The sequence below is a fragment of the Gopherus flavomarginatus genome, chromosome 2, assembly GCF_025201925.1.
Source record: "Gopherus flavomarginatus isolate rGopFla2 chromosome 2, rGopFla2.mat.asm, whole genome shotgun sequence".
Classification (NCBI taxonomy): domain Eukaryota; kingdom Metazoa; phylum Chordata; order Testudines; family Testudinidae; genus Gopherus; species Gopherus flavomarginatus.
The window spans coordinates 29,710,135-29,722,951 of record NC_066618.1 but is presented as its reverse complement, the minus strand read 5'-3'; the positions used below and the strand labels follow the sequence as shown (position 1 = coordinate 29,722,951).

The following is a 12,817-nucleotide window of genomic DNA, read 5'->3' as shown; positions in this document are numbered from 1 at the left end:
ATGGCTAAGGCACTTTTCTGGATTTAAAGCCTTTTGTCCATGGAAGCCCCATTTGTGTCACAAAACAGCTCTCTCAGGCAAAAACATTTTTTTTTTTAACAATGGTCCTCACACAGGTGCACTTTTCACTGCTATAGTTTAGAGCCAACAGCTTACAGACACGAAGACTGAAAAGGATTTTGACAAATGCATCTAAGTATCCTCCTCTATATGTATAGTAAACTACTTGCACATTTCTGAAGTCACTGGTATTTAATAACACATCTGGATGCATTTTGAGAGGGTGCCCTTACAAACTCCATAATCTTAGACTAATATGTTGAAGATATACACACTGCTTAAGAGAGGAGTTTATGGTTCTTGAACACTAAAATGATTGTAAACTACAGAAATGGATGAGATCACTGTTTTATCCTTTCCAAGCACTGTGATCTTAGAAGGCTGAAGTACATGAAAGGAAAAAATAATTCCAAGTTACTCAGGACCAATTTTTTTTAAAAGTACAGATATAATAAAAATCATGCAGCTAGTTACAGCTTTAACAACAGAGCAGCTCCGACAAAAGTAATAATAAGCTTCAGAATTAAAATTAATACATTAAGCAGAATTACAGTCACTTTGAGCTCATTTGCATGATCAGTAGAATGGGGAGTAAATGGAGAGATTCCAATTGTTTGAGAGAGAAAAAAAGGAAAGGTCAATGTTCTGACCCACAATTTAGGAAATTATTCCATTCCTAAGGTAATCAGCCTGTCATCCAAATAATTCCCTACTCACTCATTACTGGAAACTATAATACAAGCCAAGTTGTCTGTCTAAAGTTGCTATGGCATTTAGATATACAACAATTTGGCCCATGACCTTCAGTAGTTAAGTTCCCAAGTCTTCAAGAGTGCAAGTTTTTCTCATAAAACACTTTTCCCAAGAACTCCGCTCGATCTCTCATTCTGAGACTAAGAAACAGTGGATATTCATTATGGACAAATACTCCCCATTCCCAACCTTCTATCTCCCAAAAATCTTACAGTACAACAGAAATGGAGTATAAGATTATCTTCACCACTTCATATTAAAAACATCTGGTAATGAAAAAAATAAAATGTGCACTTTATTTATTCTCTTTTTCCAACGTGGGAAAGAAAAGCCTATACAGTATTCTCAGCAGTTTTAGGTCATTTAAGGACACATTTACCTTTGTTCCTTTCCATGCTGCATGTTAAAATTTCAAATGGATGCATTAAAGAAGGATGAGGGCACAAAGGTTAAATTGTGTGTAAATGTGTCAGTTCTATATTCATCATCACAGACAAATAGAGATGATGTGCATATCTATGATTTTACCTATGTTATCCCAAATAACTATCATACTCAGTTAAATTTATCTCTGGGTATTTCCACATCAGCTTAGTGTACATTATAATACTACTAAATAGGTTTGGCAGAATTCAATTTTCATTTTTTTACAATTTCAACAAATAATATTGATGTTTATTTTTATCTACTTAAATACAGATAATTGAGCAAAAGTATGGGTTTGAAGCATTTTTTCTATTCTCTCTCTTTTCTTCTATCTTCTATTCCCCCCTCCCATTTTAATCTATTTAAATATTCACAGTTGCAGGAAATTATGGGAGGGGACAGTCAGACAATTATTTAATGACAGTAGATGTTCCGATTCAAAAAGTTAAAGTTTTATAACCATTAAAACACAAACTGTCAACAGGAAATGTCAAAATATACAAAGTAAACAGCCTTAGAAATCAAACTCTAACAAGTTCTCAAGCAACACGTTTCTTACTTTGCCGATCTGTAAATTTCTATCATCGTCAATGAAATTTTTTATCAATTTGTGTGTGTATGGTGAAATTACTATTTACTAACATTTACCAATAAAATTCTAATCCTTCCAAGCCTAACAACAAGAATACCATACAATGTACAAGACTTTTAGAATTGTGATGTATTCTATTGGCTTCAAGATACAGTTGTTCTTTCCTGGAATAGGATGGCAGCAAGCTCATTTTCTTTATTGTGACATTTTTAACAAAAAATAAACTAGATAAAATATTTGCCACAGACATTTAAGGAATCCTAATTTAAGAACCATATCTGATTAAAAAACAAATTGACTGATTCAGTTATGGTAAACAAGGAAAGCATGTAGATTTACATAATTGTATCCCCTTGCTACATCAGCATGAACAGGATTTAAAAGATCAATCGGCATATGTACCTCTTCTTTTTAGGGGGAAAATGCATGTAATTTTTTTCTTAAGGAAAAAATTAATCTCAACCTGTGATAATGCCTCACAAGGACCTCAATATTTTAGGCATTAATTTGATATATACACAGTCTTTCTGTCCAGTCCAGCTTGTATTTCATGAATATATCCATACTGCGATGGAATCTCTCTAGTTTGAGGAGTGAAAAGTTACCTTTTTTATAGAAAATGTCCCGACAACTCCCCCTCCTTTAGGTACCAACTGAACTATAAATTAGTTCACAGTGATGAGAGACGGAGCTATGTTTTGTCACAGAGCAAATGACACCATTTACACAATGGACAGATGGCTGAGCATGATATAAAATGAAATTAGCAACAATGGACCACAAATGGAGATAAGAGAAAGGTCAGGAGTTAAAAGGTCAGAGGAGCTTGGATCTACATTGCTTTGTTGCATGCAGGATTAAGGACCACAGCTGAAATGGCGGTACTTAATGTACACTTGGGGTGAGGGGGCATTTTCCAGTATATGGAGCATCTAGACACTCACCCATGGTTGTTCAAAACTATAGGTACGTCTGCGGTCTTCCACATCTTCATCTTGCTTTGCTTGCTGAAATTCTTGCCTCAGACGCTGTATCCGGTCATGATTGCTAGGAGTTGATCTGATGCTAAAAGAAGGAGGAGGTAAAGGATGAACAAACTTTAGAACCATAACTGTGAAATATGGTTAGTAGGAAAATAGCAGCTTCTTGTGAAGTGACAGTACTTCAGAAGTAACGAAAGAATTTTAAAACAAGTTGCAGGCATTAAATAAAATGTTGTTCAGTTTGCTCTTATTATCAATACTGTTTGCAGCTTTAAAAGAAATTTCAAACAGAATGAGAATAATGAGGCTATTTTAAAATGCAATTTCTAAACTCATCAAAGCAAATTGGCACTTCTACAGTTAATGTTACCATAGGGATTATAAAGTACAAAGAATATAGTCATTAGCATCAGACAAACTTTTAGATTAAAAATTAGGAACATATAGAAAAACTGCCATAATGACCGCTAATATTTAATAAACTCACTCATCATTTAATCTATGGTACTGATGTCAGATCTTTAGTTCCATCAAATTAATTTATGATGTTTGGAAATCCTGTCTATACACAATTTGATTATTTTCTTCCAATTAATAAGAACCTGTCATCCCTTAGTTCTGTTTCTAACAAGTCTTTTAAACTGATATTTTGATATCATTAAAAGGCTAATGGAAATGTAAAATTAAATCTAGTTCACAGTACAATATTCAAGAACACAACTGGGCCGTAGGCTCACAAGAACACATTCAGGTTACAGGCTTGTTGACATCCTGTGACATTCCAGTATTCTGTAGAAGATTGAATAACATTATAGGGTTTTGTTTTTTTTATGTACAGTCATACTCAGACTTGAACTATTTAAAACCATAAATTTTCCATAATGGCAGTAACAGGTAATCCCCTCTCCATAGTACATTTTAAACTTGATTTATGTGAAAGCATCATGAAATATGCACAGGAACGGCTAGTTGCATAAGGCAGATAGAAAAGTGGATATTCATTAATCTCATTGCCATTTTTCCAGCTTCTCCAATCTGCCCCTCTATCCCTCTAACTTCTGGCATACTTCAGAGTTTTTGATATGGGAATTGTAGGATGCCTGACAGACAAATCTTTTATATTAAAGGCTAACCAGAAGCAATTCTTTCTCCATTTTAATCTCTTATTCTGGGGCTCTTAAACCCTGCATTTATTGTCTTCTGTTAAAAGTGCTGATGAAAAAATGTTCAGGTATTATTACATTGTTTCAAATGAGAAAGCTAAAGAGAAACAGCGGAGAATAATTTCATCGATTTGTAGATTTAGACATTGTACATAGAAAAAGCATAATGCACCCAAATCCCAGATCATCCCCTCCCTCAGGAAAAAAATCAGAGGGGGAAGAAATTCTGAAGTCTCACTATGGAGTTTCCCCTACTCTATCCCCTCTGGTGGGAGGGACTTTAAGACTATAGCTTTCTCAGGTCATGTCACCCCCTAATCCTGTTGGAGATGTACAGCTCTTATCCAGGTTAATCCGTAGTGACACCATGCACTTTGACTTTTGTAACTGGCACAGTTCAATATAAGTACAAAATTTTTGGGGAGTATAGTTTACTGTTTTTCAGAACTAGAGATTGTTACTATAACAAACAAGCAATATAGTAGTAGAGTATGTATAAAATGTAATGCATAATACATGCAGACTTGCTTAATTTTTAGGCTTTAAGAGGTAAGAATATTTTTTTGTTTGCAATACCCTTTAGTTGTGGTAAAAAGAGATTAGCAAATAGCTCTAGTTAGGCCACTTGATGTACTTCAAATGATCAATGAATATGAGGGGGATCATCAGTCAGGGGATGTGGTTCATTTCAAACTCAGAAGAGATAACAGGGTAAGAGAGCCACTGAATGAGCTGAAGGGATTAGCCTGTTGGAGGCACAGCAGGAAAGAGGGCATGACAATAAAGAGCTGCCTCTGTTTAATGGTAAGAAAAAGTACTGCAGTAAGGCAGCTTGTGCTAAAATGTTGAGACAATAAACCAAAATAGAGTTCACAGATTAAATGGAACGGATGCTTTCTATTGACCACAAAATGGGTGAAGGGATTATTGTAGAAAACATATTGTAAAAGACTTTTGCTCATTCTATGGATGTTGTTAAAAATAGTTCCATCAACAGTTGAATATTACACAAAATAATCAATAAAGATATTGTAAGGTATAATGGGTAAACCTCCTCCAGAACTGTATGCAAACCAGGTTGGTTGTCTTTTCACTGGAATGAGATGGAGCAATGGAGGAGGACCCCAGGATTTATGAAGAACTTCTCCAAAAACTCTAAAAAGGATGAATTTATTCATAATCGCACAAAGAAAATGTCAAGCTGACTTAAAGGAAACATTCACGTTACTAATGGGTTTGACACAGATAGACAAGAAAAACCTTCCATATTTTTTTCTATTTTACCCCCTAACTGAAAAAGTGAGGGACAAAATCTAAAATTAGAAAATGGAGAGCGGTGGGGAATGGAGTTATAGGTCTATTTCACAGAAAAATATTCATTAAAGAACAAAATCACTTCAGTTTCCCAGCACAATTGCCACCCAAAATTCCTTGTGCTCAAAGAGTCACAAAGATATACAATAAGTGAGATCAAGTGATCGTATATTATTTAAAAAAAAACTTTAAAAATATTAAGAGAGAAGGTGGTAAATTGGAAGGATGTTAGGATAAAATAGGGAGGTGGCCTTAAGAAACCTTCAAGGGAGGACAGATTAGTTGGGGGAGGGGGAGGGTGAAGAGGATTACATGTTGCCTCTTTTATTTTATTAACTTTTCATTCTCAGCCCTGCACTATGCTCCTTTCTTGAATCACTCCAGTGATCTCTTTGCTCATCATATCAGGTTTAAACTTCTCATTCTTGTCTTCAAGGCCCTGCATAACTCTACCCTGGCCTGCCACCTGAGCTCTTGTTTCTTTCCACCTTTCCCCTCATTCTTAATTCCACCATCAGCTGCTTTGTTTCCTTCACCCATTCCCATCTTGGCATGCTTCTATGCATAACATGACCAGTAGGCCATTAGAACACCCCATCCTCAACAAAAGCCTTCTTGAAAATTCAGTCATTTCTTCCACAAGCAAGTGAAAAAACAAGAAGGAAATTAGATAAATGAAACGAAAACATAAAACCACACACGCAAAACAACTGTTCTAAGATTACTTCTCTCCTGCATCTCCCAGTGTGTGTTGTCTTATGGCTGCCTTTTAGACCTCAAGCTCGTTGGGGCAAGGACTGTCTTTATGCTAGTCTTGTAGAGCACTTAATGAATAATAAATAACCTAGCAAGTTCTCAGTCTATGACAACACCAGTTTTGACTTGGTAAGTATGTCACTTGGATGAGGACATTAGCCACACAAAGTACACTAGAAGAGAGGCTTTGTTCCAGGCTGCTTAAAACTCTCCTCTGCTGGAGGGGACCTGTACAGAACCAGTACTTGTTGAGGATGGGTAACAGCCAGACTTATTTATAAGCACTATATTACATTTCTGTTTGTGTTTTACATTCACATGAACCCAAAATTTAAAAGTCAACTCAATCCAAACTGTCCAGAATTATCTATGGGGAAGAAGGAGTTTAACTTGAAACTTAGCCTTGGTTTATCTGAAATTTAGCATACATGAAGCTGGACTGAGTTTCGGCTTTGTGTAGGAAACCATCTATTGCCTAGTTTGTGCTTTTGTTGCAAACCTTTCACTCGGCTGCAATTTATTTCAAGGGAGGGCGCCCACAACTTCGCAGAAGACAATCAGCACCTCCCAGGATCAGGTACTTGTGGAAACCCAGTTTCTGTGAAGACAAATTACATTTCCTCTTGCTCCAATTACTAACAGTTCTTGAACAAAATCAAGAGCAAAGTTTTCAGGGCCAAGCTCAGCCCTGGTGTAAGCCAGCACAATTCCATTTGCTGCAATGGAGTTGGGCCTATTTACACCAGTTCTGCATGTGGCCCTTAGTTATCTTCTGACTACAGATGGTACATTTAACAGTTGGCTATTTCAGGAATGCTACTTAAAACAGTTACCTGCATGGGCTAAAAAAAGCAACTGTAAGCAAAGCTCATAGACCAGACCTGTCACATATTTTCAGTAACAGGCAGCCACAGCAATGACCATAACAGTCTCACATCATTAAGCAATGTCTCACCATGATGTCATGAATTGATGTACAGAGTTGTAATCCTTTCAAAACAGACAGATTGTCAGTGTGATAAAGTGGATACAAACAAGCTTCTGAACAGGGATGACTAAAGCTTTGGGAAAATTCATTGGCCTGAAAAAGGGTCCTAACACCACCACCACCACTGGGCAGTAACAACCCGGCTAGAATAACCTCAAGGTTAGCAAATGAACAATGTTTCCTACACCTTGAAATTTTTTAACATGGATTGGAGCTGCCTGGTATTCCAGGATCTAGGTAGCTGCTTAGATCTCTCAACTGCAGTTATAAAACACAAATGTAATAACTGGGTTCTCAATTATGGCAAGCCAGTGAGCAAGCATTGCCTACTTGTTGTACTAATTACATTTCCTTAAGTTTAGACAGAATACTCACATCATTTAAACTTTCTTATGTTACTTTAAAAATCAAGAGTTGGATATCCCTCTATCCACAGGTAGAAGCAAGTAGAAAATGTGTTCTCAGGAATTTTAAAAGGTTGACTCATTGGTTATTAATGGTGTTATCACTCTTGGGGCAATGCATTAGCCTGCAGAATATATGCTTGCCAAAGTTCAGAACTAGCTGAGTGTGTATTAAATTGGACCTGTCTTCATTGCTAGGGCAGGATAAAATAGAGCAACAGTGATAGGGCAGTGTTAATCCACTATAAAAGCTTCCGCTAAATTTAATGGAATTAGAATACCTTTTCCCCCGCCGTGCTCATTCAAAGCAGATAAGCTTGTCTCAAATCACTCAAACAGGTGACTAAACAGCAACTGTCACGTTGTTGCAAAAAAGATGTCGACATGTGGTAAAACGACATGAAAAATATCCCTGGATTTAAAACTTAAGGTTAATGCTATACTAGACCATGCAGTCCACTACTCTACAAGTTCTACGTGAGTTTATAAACAGCTAGTGACATGGATGGATGTATCCAGACCCAATATGGTTGATACTTGGTGGTAAGCTAGATAGTTAACAGTCCTTCAGTCTTCCATCAGTCTAGCTGGAACTCCCTATGCATGCCTGTGTTACCAGTTTGGTCAGCCCTTCTTCTATCTAGCTGTCTGTGCTGCAGGCATCCAAAATGCATAGTCCCACATGCTACTGGTGCCATTTTGTGTGCGTGTTCTCCACACTCTCACTTTCAGAGGCATTATGAAATATAGGCCCAGATTTTCCCAGAGTGCACTTACATGGCTAGGCAGCATAGTTCTGGATGTGCAAATGGGGCTAACATAGGGTTGCATTGTATAAAGGAGTAACTGTGTGGTCACAGCTCAACAGTGTGTGTTATAATAGGGGCAGATGAGTATGTCACAAACTGATTTAAATACCAACAGTTGTAAAGGTACTATGGAAGGGAACTTAGAAAGGTGGGTCTTTTATGGCTCCTGTTTTCCTCAGGTTCCAAAGAATTTATGAGAAATGGGGCAAGAGGGAAGGTATTTAAAGAAGAAAATGTATCAATTACTTAAATGCAAATAAAAATAGCTTCTCTGCACAAGCTTCATTAAGTTTTATCAGCCAGTATCTTGGGGTTTTACACTCAAACCACAGGTCATAAATTCACAGTAAATCCTCCATATGTTCAGCAAACACCTGACTTTAATTTCTCTTGTAGCTGTAGAGACTGAATGGGTTGCTTAAATTAATTATGTATGCAAAGGTAGTTTCTAACAGGGACAGATTCTTGCATGTTGAAGGGTATACTTCCCAACTAAATCTTCTTTTACAGACGTCTTTCAAGATTAGCTTATTTCTATCATATAGAGAATTACAAAAGCCCCTTTCTGCCATTTCATCTTTGCAAAGTGAATACAGAGAATATCTCTTCTAATGTTTGTACTTTTTAAAATGTAGCTAAAGTCAGGGATCAGCTTAATATGACAAGAAAGATCTTTTCACCTTTTACCTCGGTCATATTACACACACACACACCGTCCATCCCCCCCCCCAAAAAAAAACAAGGCTGTAGAAACTAGGATCTATGTCAGTGTGTATGTGTGAAATCAGCTACTTAGGAAGTTTGATGGCTTTTCCAGTTTACTTTCAGTTTTAAGCATCATCCCTAATATGAAAAGTATTATGAGAAAGTTATGCAAATCCCAAAAGACACTCAACTTCCTTCAGCTCATAAAATTCATTTCCAGATTTTGACACAATGATTTGTTGTCCATTTCACACCAATTTCAATGTAGTAAATCATCACAAATTAAAAATACACAGCTCTATTCTCTTTGTTAAAATGTTGGTCTCCAAAGCTGTTAATACGGCACTTGCTTTCGATGTGATAACTCCAGTTCTCTGGATATTTTATGGCTGCTAGGGAGGTCACTTCACTACAGCAGACTCTTCAAACTCTCAAGACTAGATTTCACTTCCAAACCCTATGTGGTCATTTTGTAGCAGGGCCATCATTTTACAACCAGTGAAATCTGAGGAATGCACTCAAGACCCCTTTTATTGTGACCATCTTTCTTCCTTATTAGCCTGTCAGAGCTCACATGTGGGAGACAGAAATTCTGTTTTGCATTTCAGGGGAACTCTTTGACTAAAAAGAAGAGTAAATATTTTAGAAGCCTGCAATAAACATGTGAACTCAGATATTAAGCTACTGGGCTATTTCAAAGTCCAATCTTTACTTTAGAGCTGTGAGGTTGTACAGAAACAATCCAAGCCTATTTCAAACCACAAACAACTGTAAAATCTGGTGCAGTCATGGCCATAATTTTGTTTAAAATGCAAGACTAAAAAGAACACTTCTTTATTTTTAATGTTTAACATACTATTATAATTTATTATTTTTAAAAAATTAGTAGAAAAGAGAATGTAAATCATTTGACTCGGGGAAGACCTTTTCGAGATATTAAGGAGGAGATAGATGAACCCATAATAAGAATCAACAAATCCCTCGATGGTGTAAAATACAGGTGATCAGTGGCTGAGGCATAGGAGTTATATAAGGCGTTGTTGAGACCCCATCTGGAATACTGTGTGCAGTTCTGGTGTCCCATGTTCAAGAAGGATGAATTAAAACTGGAACAGGTTCAGAGACGGGCTACAAGGATGATCCGAGGAATGGAAAAACTGCCTTATGAAAGGAGACTCAAAGAGCTTGGCTTGTTTAGCCTGGCCAAAAGAAGGCTGCGGGGGGATATGCTTGCTCTATATAAATATATCAGGGGGGTTAACGTTAGGGAGGGAGAGGAATTATTTAAGTTTAGTACTAATGTAGGCACGAGGACGAATGGGTATAAACTGGATATTAGGAAGTTTAGACTTGAAATTAGACGAAGGTTTCTAACCATTAGGGGAGTGAAGTTCTGGAACAGCCTTCCGAGGGAAGTAGTAGGGGCAAAAGACTTTTCTTGCTTTAAGACAAAGCTTGATAAGTATATGGAGGAGATGTTATGATAGGATCGTTAATTTGGGCAACTGATCTTGGATTACCACCAGATAGGTCTGCTCAATGGTCTGTGGGGAGATGTTGGATGGGATGGGAACGGAGTTACTGCAGAGAATTCCTTCTTGGGTGCTGGCTGGTGAGTCTTGCCCACATGCTCAGGGTTTAGCTGATCGCCATATTTGGGGTCGGGAGGGAATTTTCCTCCAGGGCGGATTGGCAGGGGCCCTGGAGGTTTTTCGCCTTCCCCTGCAGCGTGGGGCACGGGTCGCTTGCTGGTGGATTCTCTGCAGCTTGAGGTCTTCAAACCAATTTTGAGGATTTCAATAACTCGGTCCTGGGTTAGGGGTTGTTATAAAATTGGATGGGTGGGGTTCTGTGGCCTGCCTTGTGCAGGAGGTCAGACTAGATGAGCATTTTGGTCCCTTCTGACCTATGAGTCTATGAGTCTATGAGAGATTAGTCTTCTTGACCACAGATGAAGCATAAAAGATATGTTAGAGAAGGGGTGAGAGGCAGTCTGCGAACTTCAAAATATTTTCCTACACCAATGTTGAAATCAATATATTTTTGATGATGGATCCAATCCTGCAAAGTCTTATTCAGGTAACTTGAACATAAGATTAATCCCCATAGAATGCTGTGTGGAAGGCCTTGTCTCCTCTAGTAGGGTTTTGCTGTTTTAATTATACCGGTTTATTTAACTGATGAAACAACTGCTAGCCGGACATAGTAATTCCAATATAATTATGCTTATACCGCTATAGTTGATGCTGGTTGACCCACTAGTCTAACTGTGTCCACAGTAGGTCTTATACTGGCATAGCTATGTAGGTAAAAAATCACTCCATCAACTGACATAGCAATAGTAGTACAACTGTTAATGTAGACCAGGCCTAAGTCTTTGCAGGATGGGGGCCTAAATACTTACAAATAAATTGTTTTCACAGAGCAAATGATTCTGCTTATACAACTGATTTTAAGGTCATCAGCAAATTTCAACAGAAAATTTTAGTGCATACTTTACATACTTATTTACATATCTGAACTGCACCCTTTAGTTCTCTTTCAACGTCAACAAGCTTATTTTCTTTAAAAGGTCATGAGGGATTGTATGTCATGCTTAGCGAACTGCTAGACATTATGGTAGAGAATGGAAAAGCCTTTTTAGATTGATTGTTTTTTCTCTTAACCACTGAAATGATCCATAAAAAAATGCTATATCTTGGTGTTGTGTGTATGAAAAACAAATAGCATTTTCTCTAGACTGTAAAGCACATTTGCTTTCAGCAAAAATGAAATCTTTGTTTAAAAAAAGAGAAGTAATAAAACCACAATGTCAAGGACCATATCACTGGCTGGAAGTTGAAGCTAGACAAATTCATACTGGAAATAAGGCACACATTTTTAACAGTGAGAGTAATTGACCATTGGAACAATTTGCCAAATGTTATTGTGGATTCTCCATCACTGGCAATTTTAAAAATCAGGATTGGATGTTTTTCTAAAAGATATGCTCTAGGAATTATTTTCAGAAAGTCCTATGACCTGTGTTATACAGGAGGTCAGACTAGATGATCATACTGGTCCCTTTTTACCTTGGAATCTATTAATTAGTAAAGTAATATAACAATACAAATTTAATTGAAAGACCTGAACAGTGTAAGTGATGATACAACATTGCACAGTGTTCACATGGTCATATTAGAGATGGTCCCCCGCCTCCTTACCACTCTATGATCAAATTCCAGTACAATTATTTTAATTAACTGTGGGATATTTACATATAAATCCCAAACTAATATTTTCATTGTTTTTACCTTCTCTCTTTCTCACTAATGACAGATTAATTTCCATATACCAAATGGGAAACACTCCATTTTAAAAAACTGACATGGGCCCAAGCATTTCAGAGGCCAATCCAAACTTCAGGAGCACTCAGATTCAGTTGCCATTATGGGTATTGATCCCACTCCCACTAAAATCCAGGGTAGTGTTGGCATAAACTTCAGAGGGTGCAATATCAGAAGGGAGCCCGAGTTAAGATTCATGGTCATACCTACATTTTCTAAAGTCTGGGGACATTTGCTATCAAGATTTTAGTTGGGACCATCTTGAAAACTCTCAATAGCTATCTCATGAAACCAGCAGTACTCCATTTGAATCAACCAGGAAAAAAAATGGAAATCAAACGTAAGTCTGATTACTGTACTTGAATTCGTGCCTAAATGCATTTCCTATAGATGTTGCTTTCTTATGAAATTAGCCTCCTAGTTTTATACACTGATTAGAAAATAATTAATTAAGATTAAAATGTATAAATATTTGCATATGAAGACTTCTTAAAAATCTTTAAAAAGTTGGTTTATCAAAACATCTTTATTTCTGCAT

The 12,817-nt window shown here is 37.1% G+C and overlaps 1 protein-coding gene across 9 annotated transcripts in view; it reads right to left on the bottom strand.

The window, feature by feature from the left end:
* The window catches only part of PARD3 (par-3 family cell polarity regulator), a 658,805-nt gene that overhangs the window by 15,699 nt on the left and 630,289 nt on the right, over positions 1 to 12,817 (bottom strand). For all 9 annotated transcript variants that reach the window (XM_050939008.1, XM_050939012.1, XM_050939010.1 and 6 more), the window contains one exon: positions 2,776 to 2,896. In XM_050939008.1, coding sequence (XP_050794965.1) covers positions 2,776 to 2,896 — 121 coding nt within the window. The remainder of the gene's footprint in view (positions 1 to 2,775; positions 2,897 to 12,817) is intronic.